Genomic DNA, 25,000 nt, shown 5'->3' on the forward strand with positions numbered 1-25,000 from the left:
GCAGCCTGAGCAGACCAAGACACTGGTACTCTGCAAGTCATGCTTCAAAAAAGTACTCAGATTTTTTGCCTTTGGTTTTAGTGGTTATTCTGGATTTGCTTCTTTGTTGTTGTTTGTTTTTTAAAATAAAGCTAGAAAATGTTGGCGATCCTGGCACAGGTGTGCCCAGGTATGGACTGATTCTTGGGTTCAGCTCTTATTTTTGCCATTTATTTGTTTCTTGATCTCAGAAGAAAGAGAGAATTTCTTATTATGTGCCCACTATATTTTATTTATTCCCTTGTATTAGACCAGTGAAGTCTGTCAGATAACTCCTAACTGTTCTTGTTTTTTCTCTTGCATCTGTTATTATTGTGTAGTGAATTACCAGAAAAGTTAGTAGCTTAAAACAACAAATGTATTATCTCACACAGTTTCTGAAGGTCAGGAATCAGAGAGTAGTTTAGCTGGGTGGTTCAGGTTCAGGGTCTCCCAAGAAGTGAAAAGTCAAGCTGTCAGCAGGGGTTGCAGTTACATGAGGTTTGACTGGGCCAGAGATGGCTCACTCACACGGCTGTTGGTAGTTGCCCACTGACTGTTGGAGAATGCATCAGCGTCTTATCGTGCTGGCGTCTCCACAGGGCTGCCTGAATATCTTCTCAACATGGCGGCTGGGGTTCCCCCACGCCATCCCCAGCAAGTGACCTGAGAGAGAGCAAGCAGGAAACACAGCACCTTTTATGACTTAGCCTCCAAAGTACTCATTGTCACTTTGGCTTTATGCCACACCAGTCACTAAATCCAGCTCACATTCACGGGGAGAAGACTTAGGTTCCTTTTCGTGGCTTGCGGGATCTTATTCCCCCAACCAGGGATCGAACTCGCACCCTCATCACTGAAAGTGTGGACTCCTAATCACTGGACTAGGTTCCATTTTTTGAAGGGAAGATTATCAAAGAATTTTTGGATATTTCCTAAAACCACCTTTCCTACAATCAAACTTAGGCTTCAAATAGAACATGTCCTCATTGACCCATAGTACACTTCTGAGATCTGAAGTTCAGATCTCAAAAGACTCCCAAATCCCAGCAGATGTCCTTGCTGAGGAGGACTTCTGCCTTTCCTCTTAAAGGGAATTAGGCTTTTCTGCCCAGCTCTTTCTTTCTTTCTTTCTTTCTTTTTTTAAACGATTTCTCCTCCTTTATTTTCCTACAGTCATTGGAGCCTTACCCAGATCTCATCCCCTTTCAGGGTTTGTTGAAAGAATCCCAAACGGATTTACTGGCTTTGTCCTCCCAATACTTGGCTACCTTTAGAAAAGACAGACTTTCTAGAGCTAGTGAAGGATTAATATGTGCCTCATCTAAACCCGGGGAGCTATTACCAAGTTCACATATGAAAAGACATGTGAAAATACTTTGGAAACTATAAAGCTTTATATAATTGTTGTCGTCAATATTATATCTACTCCCCATAGAGTTCAAAAAGAATCTGTGATGAAATGTGTAATGTAGAAAGTGGGAAGCACTCAGTGACTGAGGCTATCTTGTGTCTACAAGGTTGCTAATCAGCAATACATTCATTCAACTAGAATTTAATGAGCACCTGCCTGTGTCAGGCTTTTTCTATTCTGGAGAAACAACAGTGAACACGAAAAAAATCTTTGGCCTTATATGTATATGGTGAGAAAAAAGGGGCAAAATTCGACTTTTAAAACAGGTTCACACAGAGTTGGGAGACTACGCTCCTGGAGCTAGTATTTCATACTTGTGAGTGTGACCTCATGTAAGGGATAAGGAGACAAGGGGAAGTCCACACGTGGTGTGGGGGGTATTACTGTCCCAAACGGGCTCACTGTGGCTTCTGCCTCAGGGAAGTCACCAGATGTTGATGGCATGCATGGTGCCTGTGGATTGTTCCTCGTGCACATCTGCATTAGGAGGCTCCTGAAAGCTGTCAAATAAAAAACAGCTAATTTGTTAATTTTACAGTATCACATCTTGGAATGGGTGTGAAGGAGAGTAAACAGTTCAGAGCTTTATCCCGTAGGGTTACCAGGTGGTACTACTAAACAGTTAGAAATGCAATTCTCATGAGAACAAAAATGCCTAGTTTGAAGACCCTGTAGCTTCAGCCAGATTCATTCTTTCCTTTTGGAGTTGTATAAAAGAAACTGAATTAGTACATTAGAAATCTGCCCACTACTGTTAGATCCCGGGCAAACCACCAACATTGTCTGGTTTAATCGAGATGTACGCTGCCCCTCCTGGGACCCTGGACAGTTCAAATCAATAATTGATTAGGGCATGCAAAGTGCTTGTCCTTCCATGCACTGCGAACACATCACAGAACAATTAACCAGAACTCCGCACCCCGACTATATCCGAAGTGGGGGAGGGACTGGCTCATATTTATGCTCTGAATCCCAGTTTGCTTGGTTGACAGAGTTCTTTTGTTGACTGATTCTTTCTAGTGAAATCTTTGATTACTCAGGGTCCAGGTGACCTTATTGCTGGAGACACTGTTGCCCTTATAAGCTGCTGTTCAGCAAGTCCTTTTAGATAGCTAACAAAATGAACACGGCATGTGTAGCCTTGGCAAGCACTCTGTATACCTATTTTGCACGACAAATATTATGTAGTTCCTGAAGGGAATCTTTCTCCGCCAATTTCTAAATACCCATCCTAGTATAACAGCTACTCTCAATGAGAACAGAAGTGGCTCTTAAAAGAGCCTTTGGGAGGAAGCAAATGCGCCCAAGCCAGATTAGAAAGGACAGTTTATGCCCTCTCCCCGCGGATGCGGCGCGCAAGCTGGATGTCCTTGGGCATGATAGTGACGCGCTTGGCGTGGATGGCACACAGGTTGGTGTCCTCGAAGAGCCCCACCAGGTAGGCCTCGCACGCCTCCTGCAGCGCCATGACGGCCGAGCTCTGGAAGCGTAGGTCGGTCTTGAAGTCCTGCGCGATCTCGCGCACCAACCGCTGGAACGGCAGCTTGCGGATCAGCAGCTCCGTGGACTTCTGGTAGCGGCGGATCTCGCGCAGGGCCACCGTGCCGGGCCGGTAGCGGTGCGGCTTCTTCACGCCGCCCGTGGCTGGCGCGCTCTTCCGGGCCGCCTTGGTGGCCAGCTGCTTGCGCGGCGCCTTGCCGCCGGTGGACTTGCGAGCTGTCTGCTTAGTCCTAGCCATGCTTCTACGCTAATGCCGCAAGAGAAGCAACTGAGCGTTTCCAGGACCAGGCTTTATACAGATGATCCGATCCTGATTGGCCAGAACTTTGCGGGAGTAACCTGATTGGCTTTTAATTCAATCTTCATTTGTTTTTTACCGCCTCTGAAAAGGTTTTGTTTTCCATACTATTAATTTTGTGATTTCTATTTTCGCAGGAAAGAATTATGGCTGTACTCCATCCTGAGTTTATGGTTTTCGACCAAAACGTTAAGATTTCACCAGTAAAAAGAGGAGTCTGGTTCAGAATTTGTGGAAGGCAGCGCCTAAATTGTCCTAAAAGAAATGCATTTTTTCATTGGAGACTTTTTCCCTTTTCAGATAATGTGGGGGAAAGTTACAGCAAAATAATGTATTTGCTAGTCGCTCTAAATAGTATTTCCATTTCATAACTGCATCAGGATCTACTTTTAATGACTGTACCAAGACCTAAAATACAGTTTCAGAATAGACTCTGGCACACCGGCCTCCTGAACACAGAACTTTGCCCAGCGTGGTGTGGGGAAGGGGGAGCTTGATGTGTGCTTGACTAAATACTAGTAAATGACTATCTGACTTCATTAATTGATTTTGATGCAATCAAATGGCTGATTGGACTTTAATATGTAAATTGTGTACTTAGCAGGCCTGGAGTTTACACTGATCAGTGATTAGGTGTTTTCCTGTAAATAGGGGTAGCTCTGAAAGGAGCTTTCGAGTAGGCGCAGTTTTAGTTAACTAATGGACCATCGAGTTTTAACGATAAAGACCCAGAAACAAGACAAAACTGGTTTAATATTTAACATACTTGCTGGAACAAATAATGACCGGAAATGTGTTCCTGGGGAGGGGACAATAAATGCGGTCACTTTCATGGTTTTACAATCGAGTAAACTGCAAGCTAGTTTTTACCAGATGAGTTAACGAATGCTCGGTCAAATCAATAGGACTACATATTTCAACGTACGGTACTGTAAACTTAGCCAGGGATTCGTGATAGGTTTCAGGACAGTGTTCAGTTCTTCCACTTAAGTTGTGGGTGGCTCTGAAAAGAGCCTTTGTTCTTAGAGATTAGAGTATTAATTCAGACCTTACTTGCCCTTGGCCTTGTGGTGGCTCTCAGTCTTCTTGGGCAGCAGCACGGCCTGGATGTTGGGCAGGACGCCGCCCTGAGCGATGGTGACTTTGCCTAGCAGCTTGTTGAGCTCTTCGTCGTTACGGATGGCCAGCTGCAGGTGGCGCGGGATGATGCGCGTCTTCTTATTGTCGCGGGCCGCGTTGCCCGCCAGCTCCAGGATCTCGGCCGTCAGGTACTCCAGTACCGCGGCCAGATACACCGGCGCGCCGGCCCCGACCCGCTCGGCGTAGTTACCTTTGCGGAGCAGGCGGTGCACTCGGCCCACGGGAAACTGGAGGCCGGCCCGCGAGGAGCGGGTCTTAGCCTTGGCGCGAGCTTTGCCGCCTTGCTTGCCACGTCCAGACATAGTACAATGCTTACGCACCTACACCAAAAAAGACTAAAGAGAAAGAAAAACCCACAACTTATAACTGCAGCTGCGCGCGAAAAACAAGCTATTCCATTGGCCAAAGTTGCTGTCCCATTTTAAACAAGACAAATGCAGTTCCTAATAATGCGTGTTCTGATTGGACAGTATTGAAATAACGTCATCACTAATTTTGCCAATCAGACGAAGAACTTTACTAAACCTTATTTGCATACGGATTTGTAATAAAAAGGACTCGACCGACTTACTATTATCTCTTTGCTTCTGGGGAATCTTGTCAGTTCTTTCATCATGCCAGAGTTGGCTAAATCCGCCCCGGCTCCGAAAAAGGGGTCCAAGAAAGCGGTAACGAAGGCCCAGAAGAAAGATGGCAAGAAGCGCAAGCGCAGTCGCAAGGAGAGCTACTCTATCTACGTGTACAAAGTGTTGAAGCAGGTCCACCCGGACACCGGCATCTCGTCCAAGGCCATGGGCATCATGAACTCGTTTGTCAACGACATTTTCGAGCGCATCGCGGGCGAGGCGTCGCGCCTGGCGCATTACAACAAGCGTTCGACCATCACCTCCAGACTCGTTTGTCAACCACATTTTCGAGCGCATCGCGGGCGAGGCGTCGCGCCTGGCGCATTACAACAAGCGTTCGACCATCACCTCCAGGGAGATCCAGACGGCCGTGCGCCTGCTGTTGCCCGGGGAGCTGGCCAAGCACGCCGTGTCCGAGGGCACCAAGGCCGTCACCAAGTACACCAGCTCCAAGTGAGCCGGCGCGCTGCCACACATGACCCAAAGGCTCTTTTCAGAGCCACCTACACTTTCAGAGAAATAGCTGGTGCACTTGCCTGTAGCCTAGTTTTTCTCGGGAGAGTAGGGGGCTGGTTTGGGAGCGGAAAACGGGGTAAAAATTTAAAAAGCTCTCCGTAAACATTCTTGTATACGCATTTATGTAGTGTCATGCAAATTTAGTATGGATTCTTTGGCGCCCTTTGAAAAAGATTTTCAGTTTTGCCCTCAGCTGCAATAGCCAAATTTTCGCTTTTGTTTACAGTTTTTCAACACAAGGGACCCTCCCCGTCTCTGATTGGGCAGCAGCACTATTTGAAAAGCCCGCCGTGGGCTGCAATTGGCCAAATAGTCTGCCATCAGGGTTGTGCGTTTCGATTTTCTCGAAAGTAAAAGGATGACTTGCTTTATCTGCGGAAACGCACCGGGCTCTGGAGCCAAGAGCCATAAGGCTGACAATTAACGGTACTGTGTTCTGCAGTCTGATCCTGGGCGAAATTAACCTCTCGGTGTCTTTTTTCTCATCCACTACAGAATGGGCACGGTAACATTAGACTTGTCTACCCTACGGAGTTCTTAGGGTGAGTTGAAATGATTTATGTCAAAGTGCAACGGGAATATTAATGGTCAGGGACGTTCCTTAAGGAGAAAAGGTTGAACAAGGAACCCAGCAATTTGGGAAAGCCGCGTTCTTCCAATGTTTAATCGATGTGCCGGAAGGAGATATGGCAGGACTCGCTAGGCCGGGGGAGTAGTTATCTGGCAGTGATTTTAGAGTCCACGATTTTAAATCCCGCGATAGAAGTCAGAGAACTCAGTATTTAAGAGAAGGGCGTATTTACTTAACGCATGGGCTAGCTAGGAATATTAGGGAATGGAGTCTCTCAAGGCATGATCGAAAGTCCTTCAATTCTCCCCTCCCCTGCATCTTTCAACAGTGCCTAAATTCTGTTTTTTGCAGTTGGAAGCATGAACATTTTCCGCTACCCTGTCATCCCCTCTCACCAGTAAATGACTGCTATTGTAAATCTTTTTTTCCCCCATTAACAGCAAAATAAGCCCCACTACCACATCCCCCCTCCAGGCTGTAACATTTCCTGTCTTCCCCTATTGTCACTTCCCTTAAAGTTGTAGGTATAGACCCTATGTCAGACGAACAGTCTTGTCCCTGTCACAGGCAACAAGCCTCCAGGAATTCATGCCAACAGGTCAATGGGTCTGCAAAATATACGGGTTTGTCATTCACTCCTCTAAAATGAGATTCTTTTTCCAGTCCCTGCACCCCTGTCATTAGGTCTTGGGAGTTGGCAACAAAACCCACCGACAAGATACCCTACTTGGTGGAGAGCAGTCCCCTAATTTCATCCTGAACTCATCAGCATCATATTCATCCCCTCTTTCTATTATTTGCTTTTTCCGAGATTTTTTTCTTCCACTGTTAAGAGATCAGAGGGATAATTACCTTCAGAGTGGGTGAAATCAGAAGTATTGCCCTCTTCTGCCATCTTGTGGCAAGAAAACAGAAGGACCGATCCAAGGCGTCGTGTTTTCCAGATCCAACTGAAATGCTTCCTAACTTCAACTTTTTACTAACAGTGAGTTAGGATGAGTAGAGTGATCATTTCTGTCTCCCTTTAACCGCCGGATTTGTTAGTCACTTCAAGAGTCACTTGTGCGCATGTGAGAGAGGGAGAGAGGTATTGTTTTGTGCTCTGGTCAGAGCTGTGGAAATAAAAAGGAATAAAATTTTAAAAAAGAAATCAAAATATTCTGCACCCTAAAATAAATCAATAATAGGGTCATGCTCACCCTAGTTCTGGTCCTCAAAGTAATAAATACTTGAATGTTTTCTGTAAACCTAAACACCTGACAGAACAATGATACCCTGATTTTTGCTAGACTGCTCTTTAAAGATGTGTCAGGACTTGTCAGGATAATGATTACCATGTGAGTTGCAATTTTTCCACCATGAACAGGCCAATGTGCACGTGGTAACCTCTGTCATTTTGCAGCTCCCCCCTCCAACACACACCATTTTAAATACTTGTGTGTGTGTGTGTGTGTGTGTGTGTTTTCCTCAAAGTCTGACTCTTGACCTCTTTGCAGTTAGACTCTCTTTCCTTTCCAAATGTTTCTGTCTCTTAATCCTGCTCTGACAGTTTCTACTGCCTAAGTCCAAACAAACATCCTATTAAAATGCTTGTATTAGTTTGCTAGCACTGCCACAACAAAATACCACACATTGGGTGTCTTAAACAACAAAAATTTATTTTCTCACAGTTCTGGAGGCTAGAAGTCCAAGGTTAAGGTGTTGGCAGGACTGGTTTCCCTCCTTGGCTTGCAGCTGGCTGTCTTGCTGTGTCCTCACATACTCTTTTCTCTGTGTGTCTGCACCCCTGGAGTCTTTTCCTTTTCTTATAAAGATACCAGGGCTTTCGGATTAGGACCCTACCCTTATGATCTCATTTAACCTTAATTACCTCTTTAAAGACCCTATCTCCAAATATAGTTACTTTGGGGTTAGGGCTCAAAACAAAGGAATTTTGAGGGAACACAATTGAGTCCATAACAGCATTTAGGCCATTTTTTCCATGCTTTGATCCCAACTTTCTATTCCAAATTGTCTTTCATAAAATGTTTACATTTAGCTTTAACTGCAGCTAAATAGACAGTTGTGATATACCCTAAACCAGAGGTTAAAAGGCAAATGCGCGGGGCTTCCCTGGTGGCGCTGTGGTTGAGTCTGCCTGCCGATGCAGGGCACACGGGTTCGTGCCTAGGTCTGGGAAGATACTACAGGCCGCAGAGCGGCTAGGCCCGTGAGCCATGGCCACCGAGCCTGCCTGTCCGGAGCCTGTGCTCCAAAAAAAAAAAAAAAAAAGAGTTAAATGCTCATGGGGGCCTAGCAGATAAAAGCAAAACTGGCTAAAAGGTGCTCTTTGCTGTTTTTCTGGAAGTGCAAAGACTTCTGACACTGTATTTCACCTTCCCAGTTTTGGTAGCATATTTCACTGTTCTCTTAATTCTACGCTACGAACAACCACAGCACAAGGATGTTGATAAACGCCAACTAACACTTGGAAACTAAGGGGACCAGTGGGAACTGCAGAAAACTGAAGTCTACAGAGCCTATGCACTATGATTTCACTTGACTGTTGCCTCGTGGGGCTGCAGGCCCAGGGTAAGTGAGTCTTTCAGTTTTTTCAAGAGGATTTGCATTTTAATAAGGAATACTTCAAATTTTCAAAATTGGCAATTGTCAACAAAAAAATTAATCGGTCGATCTAAGAAAGAAATGGAAAATTTTATTCAAGCCAAATAGAGGCTGATAACCCAGGAACAGTCTCTCAGAAAGTTCTGAGAGACTGTTCCACCCGTTAGAGATCAAAGCACACCTGTACATACAATGATGTGTTATTGACAGTTTACACAATCCAGATCTATGCATACAAATCAAGTAGTGGGTCAGGGCCATCATGGCCCCTTATGAGATTACACGGAAGGTTATCTCCTAAGGAGTAGTGACCCTTGATGAGATTAATAAGGAATGTTATCTCCTAGGGAGATCTGGTTAATACAGATGTACAACACGCACTAAAGGGGAGGGAGGAGGCCCAAATAGGCAAAGAAAAATTTTATGTTTAAAATTTTCTTGTCTTGCCATAAAATATGAATTATATTTCATCACAACTAATAAAAAATGTATAACAGTGTGGACTAAGCAAAAAATACCTGAAAGCTTCATGAAAACCTTAATCCCACAGCTGGAGAACTCTGGACATTAACAGAGATTTCTGTGTCCATGTCAAGCTGTCCAGTATACTCTCCATACCACCAAAACCCAGATCAAATGCCTGGATTTCCCCATCCTCCTAAATCCTCAACTGAAAAGAATCTGTTTCTCACTTGGCAGCTCTAGACAGAGCAGAGGGTCACACACACAGCAGGCATTCAACAGCTTTTTTTTTTTTTGCAATTTAAGTAAATGGATTAAAAAGTGAACTAAACAAGTAATAAAAAAATTTTCAACTCCCTACCAACAATGAGGTAAAAGCGGTGAAAGTTGTTTGGAATAGTTGTTTTCACTTTGGCAGCTCTGACAGAGCAGAGGGTCACACACACAGCAGGCATTCAAACAGCTTTTTTTTTTTTGCAATTTAAGTAAATGGATTAAAAAGTGAACTAAACAAGTAATAAAAAAATTTTCAACTCCCTACCAACAATGAGGTAAAAGCGGTGAAAGTTGTTTGGAATAGTTTATTGTAGATTAAATAGTTAATAAATAAACTCATTCTTTTCTAATTATGTTATATTTGTCTTACTGTGATGTATTCTCCTCTACCTACTTTTCTTTGGTCCTTTCAAATTTTTCTCCTTTTTTTTTTTTTTTTTTTTTTAGTAACTGTTCTTATTTCTCCTGTCTTACAATGAATAAAATGAAAGGGGAAGGCAGAGGCAATACGGATCTTAGCGGAAGCTCCACCTCCTCCCTTCCTGGTTCCACTGCCTTCTGCAAATGGCCCACCCTTGTTCCCTGAACCCAGCTTGCCCCTCTCTCTCCTTTAGCTCCTTGTTTCCTCTATTTACATGAAGCACAGACTCAAATTCTGTTGAAATCAGCTCTGTAGTGAATCACTGATTTCTTTTAATATTTTTTTACTTTATCTCCACACATATGGGAGAAGTAGGAAAAACCAGTTGTCTTCTTCTGATTAACAGATATCACAAAGATAAAGATCTTGAGGAAAAAAGGAGCTGCCAATTAGCTTATTACTAGGGCAAGACATTTTCTTTGAGAAAGACAATCACTTACAGACTTTTACAATTTAAATGTTACTCCGTAGTAACATGGGTCATACTAACAATCTCTGAGGTCAATGTCTTTGAACATCATAAGAAATAGCCATGTTACGAAGCCCTACAGGATCTGTTCCTCTCTCCAGCACTAAAAAGTGTCTGTGTTTTCAAGGCTAGATCCTGGAATTCCACTGGTCAGTATAGCGATAAAAGCAGGCCTGAGAATGAAAACTTGGCATCGGAGAAGTAAAAGGGGAAAGGAGGATTATTAACAGAAGGTGTATGAGTTGCCAGAATAAGTTACCAAACTTGGAAGTGTGTGAATGGGATCTGTGGACAAAAAATGTCACCTGCCATATCAGTAAACGAAGGATTTTACCGCAGCCATCAAGCCATCAGCCACTGCCACGAACTGACTGTGCACCCTGAGGGGCTTCAGGATGGAGAAAAGCAGCATACTGGCCCTAGGTAGTTAAGATACATATCAAAGGAATGATTTCAATGAGCCCAGACTCTTGCATCTTCCCACACATAAAAAAGTGCTAAATTCATTAACTTGTGATGTCTAGTTTTCTTTAATTAGCAGTAATATTTTGAGGCTAGACCACCTGGTGTTTGTCTCTTTGAACTCCTATATATCTTGACTACTCCCTTACCTCTTCACAGCAGTCCCTCAAAGCTGTCTGAGAGGCTGCATCCTGGGCTTAAGTCCTCAGCCGGTCCACGGAATAAAACATAATTCTCAACTTTTAGGTTGTGCATTTTTTTTCAGTCGACAGCTCCCAGGGAGTCCTTTCAGTGGTGCCCTGTGGGGTGGCGCCAGGTGGCTGAGCCTCCAGGATTATATGATCTATGGAGGTGTGCATCTTTGATTGCCTTTGAATGATTAGGCTATTTTACAACTCAGAGATAGAATGTAAGTTGTAGAAAATTAATAAAATGCAAATGATTCCAGGTGGTGGGTGTGGACAGAAAGGAGGGGGACAAAGGTAAACTGGTCTGAGTCCCATTTTCTTCCTCCAAACCTTATTGAATAGACACTCAACCCTCAGCCAGCAGATTATTGGCCCACACAAGCAGTTTCTAGGCCTCTCTAGGAAATTCTGAGATTTGGAAATCTCTATGGTCGGCATCCAAAGCTATGAAGTGAAGACTATAATTGAAGAATAACACTTTGAGGAATCAGAAGGCTTGGGTTTTAGCCACCACCCAGCCCTGCTGCCACTGCTACCACATTCTGTGTAATTTACTGGACGGTCTCATCTTCCTGGTCTGTTCCTGAACTAAAAGTGATCTCTGAAGTCTCTCTTCCAGCAGAAATAATCTGTTTCTAAAAATAAATCTCCTTCTTGCCGGTCACTTGAAGCTACTGCTAACAAATGTAACAGATGACAAACTTTGTTTCAATCTTGCAAAATGCTTTTTGTGGGAGCTGTGCTATACACAGAGTGTGCTTGGAGGCCCCACAATAAAATGAGTATTGTGAAATAAAATTCACGTTTTATGGCAAGACAAGAAAAATTTAAACATAAAAAATTTTCTCTGCCGTTTGGGCTCCTCTCCCCGCCCCCCCTCGCCCCCCCCCACCTCCCTCCCCCCCTCCCCCTCCCCCTCCCCCCTCCACTGTGCATTGTGTGTCTGCATGAAGCATCTACCAAACCACTCCCATCAGTAGAAATACTGGCCTCAACCGTAAAGAACAACATTCTCCTATCACCAACAAGACAACTCCTTAAAAGAAAACCTTCCTTCTTGATCTTGTAAGGAGCCATGATGACCCACAACTTTGTACTTGCAGATCTGAATTGTGTAAACTGTCAATAATACGTCGTTTGATGTACAGCCCTCTGTCTCAAAAAACTTATATAACTGTGTTTTGACTTCTAATGGGCGGAATAGTTCTTGGAGCTTTCTGAGAAACTGTTCCCTGGTTATAATCCTCAATTTGGCTTGAATAAAGTTTTCCATTTCTTTCTGAGATAGGCTGATTAATTTTTCGTCGACACTATCATAATAGAGCTCTTCTCTTTTCATTTTCATGCATGTAAATAAGAAATTCTAGGTAAGCATGAATTTGCCACTGTGAGAAGATGCTCAATCTATAGTTACAATATCCAAGAACAGACTGAAAATTTATTTCTTAAATAGAACCCAGAAGAAAATAGTGAATAATGTTTTATCTTTCTGGGCAATTTTTTTCCTTTTGATTAATCACATGTTCCTCTGGTGATCTGTGAGATTAGAAAGCTTGTTACTGAAACATCTCAGTTGGAAATTGTGTCTGCCATGGGCATGCATGCAAGCAAGACTGAAAATGAAATGAGATCTCACCTGGTACCTAAAGTGATTCTTTACTGTGATAGGGCTTTCATGTGGAAAAAAATGTAAATACAAAAAAAAATTTAAATACAGTTGATAAAAGAATTTTAATGACAGGATTTCTAAAACCTCTATTGCCAGGTTCATAAAGATGTTGCCTTCACTTTAGAACCAACTGAAAATCAAATATGGCCCTTTGGCCTCTCAGTCCAGACATTTACGTAGACATTAGGTATATTCATATGTTTAGTTATGGATTATTACATAGAAATAGACTTACTGTCAATGGTATCATAAAGGAAAGCCTTTTATGTGGGCACTTTGTCAATGCTTTTGAAATTAAGCATTGTGTTATTTAAATGAAAACTTTAATATGAGTTGTTCTCAGTTGTTCTCTCTTTGCAAATAAAAATTATTCATAAAAAAAAAAGGAATGGGAGATATGCACATCAAATTCATGGTAGAGTTGCCCTGAGAAAGGGGATATTAGGACTGGGTTTGCAGTTGAAGAGTACTTCAATTTTATATTGTTGTTGTTTTCCTTAAATATAAAAGAAATTTGTAGTTTATATACCATAATGTTAAATAGTAGCTAGATTCTGTGTGGTAATTTTTGTACTCTTGTAATTTTTTAGAAAGTAAAAGAAGAAGGTGATGAATAACGAAGAATAGTCGTCTTTGGTGTATTAGAAATCGTAGCTTTTAACGTATTTAACAAACAAGCAACGCCCAAGATGTGACAGGCCATGTTGTATCTATATCCTGTAGATACTACAGGAACCACAGGGGGACTAAATACTGAATGAATAAATAAAATATACTATATATTACATAATGATAAGTGCTAAAGAGGAAAACAGAGCAGGGGGGAGAGATTGTTGAAAACTGTCATTTTAAATAAACCCCAACTCCCTTTAACCAAATCTCTGAAACTGAAATCAGCTATATATGATTCTTTTTAACTCTAAATTTAAATTCTCATTTACAATACAGTAGTAGGTAAAGATGGGCACCTTTCAGCAGATGGATTAATATTAATTCTCTGCTCTCTGAGATGGGGGACCTGACATTAGAGACTTTCTGATTTGTGAATTATTTTCATCTCAAAATTTTCTTGGGATAAAAATCTACCCCTGAATTACCCACATTTTCAAGAGGTACACAAAGAAGGGAAACAGGGTTGCTAAGACTATAGTACGTCGTTTCCCTCCCCCCCACCCCCGAAAAACAGAAACACCCTAGCAGAGGATGGTTTCGATCCATCGACCTCTGGCTTATGGGCCCAGCACGCTTCCGCTGCGCCACTCTGCTAAACGTAGCCATAACTGTTCAAACTAATTCCTTTATTATATTCTTACTTAAAGGGAGCTGTTTTTATAACTTGGAAAAAGGTTTTTTTTTTCCCAGAGCCCATTCGCTGGCTTTACTCATGCTTCAAACAGAAGAATGAATCCAGAGCAAATTGACTCCATATATTCTGAACACAGAAAATTGGATGTTTCTTTTAGGAAAACAGCCCGTCTCCAGCCAGCCTGCCCCTTTCACCTAGCAGAAGTGACTCCGGGTCTTATGGTCACAAAATATATGAGTAGGTCAAAATTCGAATGTAGAAAGTATCCGAGTTCAAAACCAGAGCATTTTCAAAATTGGAAGGATTTTTTGAAAAAAAACAAAACACTTCATCTTGCATTGGCCGGGAATCGAACCCGGGCCTCCCGCGTGGCAGGCGAGAATTCTACCACTGAACCACCAATGCTTATACAACAGTTTTCTGCACAATTTCCACATGGCTTTTGCCTGTTATTTTTATCGCTAAATCGAAACAATCCGAATTTTCTTTCCGAAAAAAATGTTTCGTTTTTTGCTCTTACTGACTAGAACCTTGTAATGTTCTTTCTTTTCAGGAAACCCTCCCTTCCCCTGCAAGCTCAGAGCGTCCCCCTGCGACACCGGAGGCTGGCCCGTGTGTGGGCGGCCCGGTCTCGGGCGCGTCTCAGCGGCCGGTAGCCGCCCCGCCACGATGCTAGCCCCTTGGACCCTGGGTCGCGGGCTCCCTTGCATGTGTAGGGGCTCCTGTGTGTGTGTGTGTGTATATGTAGGGGATCGTGTGTGTGTGTGTGTGTGTGTGTGTGTGTGTGTGTGTGTGTGTGTGTGTGTAGGGGCTCCTCTGTGTGTGTATATGTAGGGGATCGTGGGCGGGGGGAAGAGGAAGGGAAAGGAGCCTAGTGCTGTTCCCCTCTGGTCACCCCAAAGGATAGGCTGTGGGAGATTTAGGAATTCTGTGGGTTTGTTTGCCTTATGCTTCGGTTGCCATGGTTATGGAGGTGGCACTAGAAACTCCTTCCAGTCAAATAAAGAACAAAGGTCTTATTAAAGGGTAATTTTCCCCAAAAATATACAATCGTGACTCTCATACAAGTATAAAAATGAACCGCTTTGAAAAGATTTTATTTAACTCATTAACGAGGTAACTGGTGAGGTGTTACTACAATTCAAAGGAGAATTCGAAGAATGGAGGCCATTTATAGATCAGGAATATTGAAATTAAAGTGTAAATAGGGCCCAAACTGGCTTTTACACGGTTGGGGATTGGTGGGGAGGGTGGACTAGGGAGGGAGAAAATGTCCCACCAGGAGACAATTAATTTGCATGTCTATAGACAGGAGTTATTTTCTATTGCTACCAGATATCTACAATCTACAGAATTGTAAAATAGCTCTCACAGAATCAGAATCAGATGACACAAAAGGGTGCGCTATAATTTTCCTTTGAAGCACAGATTTCTCTGACAGTCCCTTTCTTTCTCAGGAAAATTCTGCAGACTCAGCACAGACAGAAGGGCTAAACTCACAAATTAAACACACGGTTTAAAAGCTCACCATAGCTCAAAGCTAAGGGTGCTGGTCTGCTGTTTCTGACCATCTCCCCTTAAAGTCTAGGGTGGGGGATTCTTAACAGGTGGGTTCACAGATCCTTGTAAGAACTGATGAAAGATCTGGATAAACTCCTTAGAAACCTGTGCACATACACATTTGCATTCAAGTTCAGGTTTGGGGCCTAGGATAACAGTCCGTGATCCAGTAGTTCCAGGGTCTCTGCTCTCCCTCTTTTAACCAGGAAGGTGGTCTTCATTAAGTACCATCCTCTCCATACTTCTCATTCATTCATTCCTGCCATCACCCACTTCAGGAACTGCAACCTCTCTTTTATGAAGGCCCCACCCCGGGGGCTCAGCGTAGTTTAGGGGTGGGGTGGATGGGAGCTAATGTATAACTAGGTGTAGATCAACCTACATTCTTTAAAATCATGCCCAATGCCCTACATGCCTGGCTTACCCCCACCTACACACACGTTGTATGATTAGGCCACCCAAGGTGGCTGTTCTCTTGCTCTCTGTACCTACATCCCCTGCTCGACCAGTGCCTGCTTCACCTACACCCTACTCACCTGACTGACCTTCCCTCTTAATCATACATCCTAATCAGTAAATACCTATGTACTTGCCCCGGCCCCATCTAGTGACTGTTCTAATCTTTAGATCATAACTATCTCCACTATGATAGCTTATCAAAGGAGCAGTGAGGGGCAAGGCCCTCTGCTGGTTTCCCTGGCAACCGATGAGCCAATCGGATGTCAATTCCCCCATAACCTGTAACCTCCCTCTTCCCCTGGAAATGAAGACTACTGGCATGTCCTGCCTGCCATCTGTCGCTGGCATGTCGCACCAGGACCTTGCTTCAGATATGTAAATTGTGGGAAGAAAATACACGGGGAAATTAATAGAACACAAGGGTTATTTTAGTGAAGTATCTTTGTGCAGAGTCATCTTGGTGCTGACTTTCCATCTTCTTCATGGCCATAAAATTCCCCTGGAGAAGGGATTTATGGCAGTCCTCATTTCTCAGAATTTTCTGCTTTTAGTCAGAAAAGGAAAGTTCCAAGCTTTCTTTCTACATCTGTTGTTACCCGAAAACTGGGTTCACCTCTCAGCGAGTATAGCCAAAAGACACAACCAAACCAAAGATCAGGAGAAGGAAGGATTTACTACTTGCAGCAAATCCGGAGAACACCAGGGTTCTTTTCCAAATCAGTGTCTCCCAGAGCAGCAAAATTGGGGAAGTTTTAAGCTAAGAGTACATGCATATTCATGAAGGGGCTTGAACAGAGGAGACTTCAGCACAGAATTGGGGCAAAGGTCAGCAGGGTTCAAGCTTTAGTCAAAGTCACAAGGGTCAAAAGTGTCAACATCATCATCCTTTAGGCTCCAGTTGATCTGATGGTTGAGCATTTAAATTATGCAAGCCAGCTAGAGAATGTGCTTCAGGCTAATCTTTACCACAGAAACTGAACTGGGAGTCTTTACCACTGATTTACTATCTTTGCTATTGTTACTTCTCTTGCCTGATAACAGTCCTTTGTTCCAGCATTCTTTTGTTCCCTTTAGATCGTTAATTATTGAGACCTGTTCAAGGGCAAGGATCGTGACCAGGTTTAGATCAGTTATGGGCCGTTTTCAGGCAAAGCAGGGTAAACCAGGGTATGGTTGTTATGCATATTTAAGTCACTGCCTTCTCCATTGATAACAGTTTCTAGAGATTTGGTTATCTTGCTATTCCTGATACAGAAAGGGAGACACCCTTGCAAATAGAGAATTCCCTTATAAATATAAATGTCTCTTACAAAAGTGGAACTTTTACTCAGTTTTCAGAGCTTCTCCTGTGTCTGCAGTTTGGTACTATTTGATAAACAAATATTTGCTGGGTCCTATACATTAATATGTATAAAATAGATAACTAAAGAACCTGCTGTTATAAGAAATAAATTAATTTAATTTAAAAAAATATTTGCTAGGTCACGCAGACAGTGGTCTCTGATCTGTAACACCTGCCGAGTTTCCACTCCACGCGTAGCCCATATTTGTTGCAATGTAGGGGAGCAGAATTTGCCACCCTAAAATATGTCTTTGGCGTATTAATTGTTTTAAGCCGGTTATTTTCTGAGAAACAGCAGACAAGGGATGTAATCGAGCAGGACCCCATGGAGCCTTCCAAGGACAGGCCTTCCTCCATATCCTCTGCTTTAGTTCCTCTCTGAAGTACCTAGATAACAGCATTTGATGCACATTTCCTGGGTTGTTTTGCAGATGTAAAAAACCTCCCTCTCTCAAACAAATGGAAGATGTTAACTAATTGAGGACCATAAGCACATGGACCCAGGCCTCCTGGAGCCTAAGGACTGATAATGTTAACCCCTGTGACACCACCCTGCTACCTCACCATCAGCCAATCAAAGAATTGTGCACAAGCTGATCACAGACCCTGCAAACCCTCCCCCCCTCCACTTCCTTCAAGGAGCTTGGGGCTTTTTAGGGCATGAGGCACCAACCGGTCTCCTTGCACGGCCTTGCAATAAACCTTTCTCTGCTCAAACTCTGGCGTTTCAGTTTGTTTGGCCTCACTGTGCATCGGGCACACGAACTTGTGTTAACAGAGAAGGGCTCTGAAAATCAAGTAGGAGCTGCCCTTTTATATGGAACATTTATATTTTTAAGGGAAATCTTTATTTGTAAGTGTGTCTCCCTGCCTGTACTTGAAAGAGGAGAATGATCAAATCTCTAGAAACTTTTATCAATGGAGAAGACAATGACAAATCTCTGTCACAATCACCTTTGTTTACTATGCTTTTCCTGGTAACCTCCCATAACAGACTCTCCTCACCCTCAACATCCTCTTTTATCTTTAGCTGAGGACGGTATTTAAGGTGGGAACTTTGGCCATTTTGGCAAGTTACTCAGTTTTCCTGGGTTCTTCCATGTATACATGTTATTAAACCTTGATTGTCTCCTTTTTGTTACCGAGTCCAAGCTCGCTCTGCTCACTGCACGACAGGGCAATAAATCGGGAGATGAGGTGTTGAGGCAAGGAATAGCACCTTTACTCGGAAAGCTGGCCGTCTGAGAAGACGGCGGACTAATGTCCTAGAGAACCATCTCATTGGGGTCTGGATGCTAGTTTCTTTTATAGAAGGGGATGGGGAGGCGGAGGTTAGGAAATAAAGTTAAAAGGCCATAAGTCTTGCAAAATATCTCCTGGTTTGACCAGCCTCGGGTAGGGGATGTGTTAATTTCTTCTTTCTTGCAGCCATTCACAGGTGAGCAGGGTCAGAATGTTTCCCTGTGAGCTGAACAAAGGCATTTTAGTTTAACATTTAGGCAGGGGGGCAGGGTTCCCTGATGGAGGTCATTATGTATGCTAATAGCTATAGACAACAACTACAGCAGTGTGCAAAGGAAAATTTTTAGCCGTAAACATTTAAATGAAACATAGATAAATATAATTTAAGAATCCAGTTGAAAAGAGACAACAAAATAAATAAACTGAGGGACTGCAACAGAAATTGAGATAAAAGCAGAAATCAATGAATCAGAAAACAGAAAAATAAAACTTTAAAAAATAAATCCAAGAGTTGGATATTTTAAAAATGATAAGTAAAATTGAGAAACTACTATCTAAACTAAGTAACAAAAAGAGGAGAGGGCTTCCCTGGTGGTGCAGTGGTTAAGAATCCCCCTGCCAATGCAGGGAACATGGGTTCGAGCCTTGGTCTGGAGCAAGAGCTCCAAACAGTGACTTTTGCCCGTGTGCCACAACTACTGAGCCTGCACTCTAGAGCCTGCCAGCCACAACTACTGAGCCCACGTGCCACAATTACTGAAGCCCGTGCACCTAGAGCCCGGGCTCTGCAACAAGAGAAGCCACCGCAATGAGAACACTACGCACGGCAACAAAAAGAGTAGCCCCCGCTCACCACAACTAGAAAAAGCCTGCGCAAAGCAACAAAGATCCAATGCAGCCAAAACTAAATGAAAAAAAAAAGAGAGAGAGAAAGGAGAGAGCAAACATACAACATGAGAGGACAGTAGAAGTTCCACATGAGGGAATGATATTCTGATTTTAAAAAACAAAAACAATATCACTCTGGCTGCTCTATTGAGAATGGGCTGTGGGGGAGACAGGCAGAGGCAGAGTGCTCACTTAAGTGTTTACGATTGGTAATCCAAAAGAACGATAATGCTGTTATCAACCCATCTTAGGAGAAAGGATGAACACAATGCTATATTCACAAATGGAATATTATACAGTAATGAAAATGAATTTTAACTCAACAATATGGGTATATCTTAACATATTGAGTGAAAAGAAGCAAACTCAGATTACCTATGACATGATGCCTTTTAGACCAAAAACAACTAAAATTAAAAGCCTATATTGTTTGGCCATGTGTATGTATCAAGCAGAACTATCTTTTCAATAAGTAAGGAAAGGGCTTCCCTGGTGGTGCAATGGTTGAGAATCCGCCTGCCGATGTAGGGGACACGGGTTTGTGCCCCAGTCCGGGAAGATCCCACATGCTGCGGAGCGGCTGGTCCCGTGAGCCATGGCCGCTGAGCCTGCGCGTCCAGAGCCTGTGCTCCGCAACGGCAGAGACCACAACAGTGAGAGCCCCGCGTACCACAAAAAAAAAAAGTAAGGAAACACAAAATACGGAGGGAAACAAGAGAAAGAGTTGTAGTAAAGGTTAGGTTATTGTCAATGTTCTAGTTCTTATAGATTTGGTAATGGATTAAAGAATGTTCACAATTTAGGGTAATGCAAAGTCTTAAGCCAGGCGTTATGATTAACCCCGTTTTGCATATCTGCGGTCCACCCGGGTTGGGGGACAAACCAAGGATTTGGGAAAAGTTTCCCATAAGTCCAAAGGTGAAGTTTGACCCGCGTCCCTGCTGCGTGGTCTTCCATTTCACGGCCCCATTCCGAAATGGGATGAAGTCAAGGATGAGGCCCGCATGGGAGCTGTAGAGCAAAGCTTACTACTACAAAGAGAAGAAAAAACGCCTTCTCCTTCAAAGTCTGTGGACTTCAAGACAGTAGCGAAGACGCCTGGGAAATGGAGTCCCCGCTCCTGAGGAGATCCGAAGGCTTCTGGGAAGCGCAGTCCAAAGCCGGCCCGTCTCCTGCGCAGCCTCAAAAGTCTCTGTGGAAGGACGCCTTGGGGGGTATTGCAGCTCCGTCCTTCCACCGGAAGTGTCCGATCGGAACCAGCCCTGTGGGAGAGGTGAGTCCGGCTCTGGGGTCTCAGATGTCCGGCCCTTTGTCCCCTTTAAACACCCAGTCCCTATCATGTTCCCTTCGGGATTGCAGCAGCCCTGTGGCGCTCTGGACCGGGACCTCAGAGGAATCACGAGGAAAGGTGGAACTAGGTTTGGCGTTGGGAGAGCGTTCGCGCCCTCCTATTTCTGGAAAGGATAGGGGTTTCCATAGTTACCCCCGCCGCGTGTGACGTCATCGTTGAGGGCTAAGAGGGCGTGGTTGGGGGGGTGCCTCGGGCATTCCTGCTTGCAGAGGTTATAGGGTCACTGGTAAGAGGAGTGGCCTGACCCAGTCGGGCAAGGCGAGGAAGGGTGGCATCTGTCTTGGATCGGCTGCGTTCTGCCAGAAGAAAACTGCCCCACGGTCCGCCCCTGATTCCTGTTTCTCATGGGAGGAGTAATCTGAGTAATCTGCCTTTTCGCAGGAAAAGTGGGGACAGCCCGGCATCCTCATGAAATTTACTCACGCAGTAAATATTTAGTGAGTGTTTCCTGTGTAGCTGGGAGGCCGCGAAACCAATATTGAAACCAATATCTCGTTCTAGAATGAGAGAGAAGACAGCAATTCAGGCAGTTGTAAGACTGGAAAGTGCCTCAATTTGAGAAACACAAGATGCTCTGAGAGCTGTGAATCCCCTGCTCTGTGACCTCTACTGGATTTCCCCTAACTGCCATCCCTCCGCCAACAAAACTCCCCCCCCACCGCTGTCCTCCTCCTACCCCAACATACACACCCAGAACCTACCCATTCACGAGGAACCTACTCATCCAACAGGAAGCCTGCACTTTATGAAACTTCCACCTTTCCCAACGTAACTAGTTACTCCCTACTCTCTGTTCTAATGGCATTTGTTTATATATCTGCTTAGCTATTTTTGTAACTCTGCTCCAACACAATGATTGTAAAGCACTAGATGCTCAATAAATGTTTATTAGCTTGAGGTTAGTACGACATTTGAAACCCAGCTTAGGGGGTATATATCAAATCCTTGAGAACTAGATGATTTTATCTAGAGTTGTGGACTGTTTTAAGTGGATGAGACGTGATTAAACATCTGAAGACAGAACTTTCAGCTATGTGAGGAGATAACATATGTTGTAGAATCAGATGTTTAGCATGATAATTTAAGTTTAAGCTAGGAATTGTGTATTCTGTAGGCCTACTTTACTGTTCATCTTCCTACGCCAAATGAGATAATGCCCATAAAGATTTAAGACACTACCTGGTAAACACTTAACACGTCTAGAAAACATAACAAGAAGTGAACTTAGGTCTCTATATCAAGAGAATGTCCCAATAAATTATGAAAGATTGAGACTGATATATATACCATAGCTCTAACCCCCCATTTTCCTCCTCTATCATTGCTAAATTTTGTTCTTACTTTCACCCCCTCAAACTCTGTTTTCCAAGGTTCAGTCTTAGCCTGTGATCTTCATTTCATTCTCTTGGAGAATTATCCTCAATATTTATCTTTAACTGCCCTTTCCATGGATCTTATCTAAATTTGTATTTCCATTCCTCACTCCTTTCCATTAAAATCTCTTAATATCTGTTGGAAATGTTTTTCTAAGTGGACATCTCATCATCTAAAATACAGAATATCCAAAACACAAAACAATTAGGAAACTCAAATTTCCTAATTTACATTTTTATCCAATAAATCAACAAATGTGGGAACTTAGGAATAAATATTGATAATGCATGGTCCGGGCTTCCCTGGTGGCGCAGTGGTTGCGCGTCCGCCTGCCGATGCAGGGGAACCGGGTTCGCGCCCCGGTCTGGGAGGATCCCACGTGCCGCGGAGCGGCTGGGCCCGTGAGCCATGGCCGCTGAGCCTGCGCGTCCGGAGCCTGTGCTCCGCAACGGGAGAGGCCGCAGCAGAGGGAGGCCCGCATACCACAAAAAAATAATAATAATAATAATGTATGGTCCTTAACCTCATGGAGCTCCAGTCAATTGATGAAGAAATAAAAAGAAAACAGCCAAACAACTAAAATTAATACAGGTTGATATGTGTTGTATCCACAGATGTTATGTTTTAGGAACTCAGAGTAGAGTTGGTGAATTCCTTATCAGAGGTAGTGCAATTCTTAGTCACTCCAGTTACACCCTGCAAGCTGGTCTCATTATCAATCTGCTGTTCTTTCCCACTTCCTCGACTCTTTTCTCTCCCTTCCTTTTTGCCTTTCTGGATCTTTCTTATCCTTTATTGTCCAGTTTAAGCCCCACCACCTGTAGGAAATATTTGCACACATACACACACATTCTTTCCTTACCTCAGAGCTATTAAGATATTCAGTGTCTCTACCATGCAATTTGTTTAGTACTTCAGCTTTCAGCATTTATCAAACATTTTCAATGTGTGTGTCACGTGAAACTTGTTTTGTTATTTAAATGTTTTGTATCCATGTGTGTTTTATGTCATTTCTTTCCAACTATTTTGCAAACTCAAATATTATTTTTTAAATTCCTTATATCTGTACATCAGAATAGAGAATATCTAGGCATACCCCATACTAACCAGGTCAGTATCTCCAGGGGCAGGGCCAAGGAATCTGTTTCTAACAAAGTTCCCACATGACAGCTAGGCAGTGAGCTCAGCTCTGAATTCAGACTTTCTTGGAAACCACTGCCATATAACTTCTAGCCCAATGCTTTGCTGTGTTAAGATTCTTAATAACGTACATGTCTGTGCAAGGGTCAGTAGTCAGCTTGGTGAAATGTTGAGTAGAAGGACATGAAAGATTGGTACTTGTATTTTGCTATTGTACTCTGGGGCTTCACCTCTAAATTCCTTTATTCAGTTTTTCAGTTCAGACACCAGACTGACCATTCCAAAGTGCTGATAAGACTTGAGGAACTCATATCTAACAAAAAGACTAACAAAAGACTGATAAGCAAGTCTTGGTGCTGGTTTATTATAATTTACTGGTGATATGATAGGCCTCAATGTCCAGGACATAGACTGAGCCATGAAACCAGAAAGGCAGAGAAGGAATTGTTGGGACAAAAGGAAACCTACCTGAGACTTTTGGGGAAGAAGCTAGTTACACTGACTGAAATTGTTAACCTCTGGCTGTCAAGAAAATTTGCCCTATTTTATTATTTAAGAGATTTATAAGGAATCCTAGTTCCACATTCTGAATAGATAATTATAACATTCTAAGCTTGTATTTCCCCCACACTTTTATGAGTATAATAGCCTCTTTATGTTTCTATCTTTTCATATTGTGGTCCATCTAGAAATAAACAATATATCTCCACAAACAGTATTTGTCAGGCCATTCTGCTCAGAAGCTTTTGTTGGCTCCCCAGTGCCTAAAAGATAAACTCTGAATTAATGAACTTTGTCTCTATAATTTCCTTATACAAACCTACTGACATTTTGCTTTCCCACTTCTGTGTTCCTACCATTAACCAGTTGTTCAAGCTCTTCCTTGCTTGTAATTTCCTATTTCTTTCTCCCACATCCTAGTCAAATCCTATCCATTCATCAGAAGTTAGTTTTTTAATTAAGCTTCTCCTGACCATTGTAACCTACTGTGCTCTTTTCCATCTCCAACTTTATGAAGCACTTCTGTCATTTTTCTGTTTTGATGGTTATTTTCTTTATGACTAATAAATAATTTAATTGCATGTGACAAGTTAACATTTAATATTGCCTTATATTTATATTGTCTTATATTTAATATTTGTAATTTAAATTATCTTATTTTTAAAATAAGATTTTAAGCTGCTTTTAGGTAGAAATTATGCAACAGTTGTATTCCACAAAACAGGTATTTCAGTGCTTTTAAGTGTATAATGAAGAATAACTTTCTATGATGTGATATTTTGTCTTCCTAGACAGTAATAACAATTTTTTTTATGCCTCAGGAGAGCTCTTTAAACTAAAAAAGGCCTTTCACAGAGCAGAAGTGGGATTCTGATCATACATTTTATCTCAAGATGACAACAGAATCAAAGAAAGCTGCAGCTCAGAACCTTCAAGAGGATGAAGGACTTCTGATAGTGAAGATTGAAGAGGAAGATTTTGTCTGGAAGCAGGACACTTGCTTACAGAGAAGTGATCCCCTCAGGCAGGAGCTCTGCCGGCAGCTGTTCAGGCAGTTCTGCTACCAGGATTCCCCAGGACCCCGCGAGGCACTGAGCCGGCTGCGAGAGCTCTGCTGTCAGTGGCTGAAGCCAGAAACCCACACCAAGGAGCAGATCCTGGAGCTACTGGTGCTAGAGCAGTTCCTGACCATCCTGCCAGGGG

General features: G+C 43.0%; 3 protein-coding genes and 1 non-coding gene across 4 annotated transcripts; 1 reads left to right on the top strand and 3 right to left on the bottom strand.

Moving 5' to 3' along the window:
• Positions 1-2,759: 2,759 nt before the first annotated feature.
• Positions 2,760-3,173, bottom strand: LOC102989262 (histone H3.1). Its single transcript, XM_007105834.2, has one exon. The coding sequence runs from the start codon at positions 3,168-3,170 to the stop codon at positions 2,760-2,762; it is 411 nt and encodes a 136-aa protein (XP_007105896.1). The 5' UTR covers positions 3,171-3,173.
• Positions 3,174-4,227: 1,054 nt separating this feature from the next.
• LOC102989541 (histone H2A type 1) lies at positions 4,228-4,686 on the bottom strand. The gene has a single exon (XM_007105835.2). The coding sequence runs from the start codon at positions 4,670-4,672 to the stop codon at positions 4,280-4,282; it is 393 nt and encodes a 130-aa protein (XP_007105897.1). The 5' UTR covers positions 4,673-4,686; the 3' UTR covers positions 4,228-4,279.
• A 298-nt stretch (positions 4,687-4,984) lies between these two features.
• LOC102989808 (histone H2B type 1-L-like) lies at positions 4,985-5,453 on the top strand. Its single transcript, XM_024121941.1, has 2 exons — positions 4,985-5,215; positions 5,304-5,453. Exons 1-2 carry the CDS (start codon positions 4,985-4,987, stop codon positions 5,451-5,453), a joined length of 381 nt encoding a protein of 126 aa, XP_023977709.1.
• Positions 5,454-14,274: 8,821 nt separating this feature from the next.
• TRNAG-GCC (transfer RNA glycine (anticodon GCC)) lies at positions 14,275-14,345 on the bottom strand. Its single transcript has one exon. It is a non-coding gene; the product is annotated as a tRNA-Gly (tRNA).
• Between the last annotated feature and the right edge of the window lie 10,655 nt (positions 14,346-25,000).

This window comes from Physeter macrocephalus, unplaced genomic scaffold, assembly GCF_002837175.3.
Source record: "Physeter macrocephalus isolate SW-GA unplaced genomic scaffold, ASM283717v5 random_1228, whole genome shotgun sequence".
NCBI lineage: Eukaryota > Metazoa > Chordata > Mammalia > Artiodactyla > Physeteridae > Physeter > Physeter macrocephalus.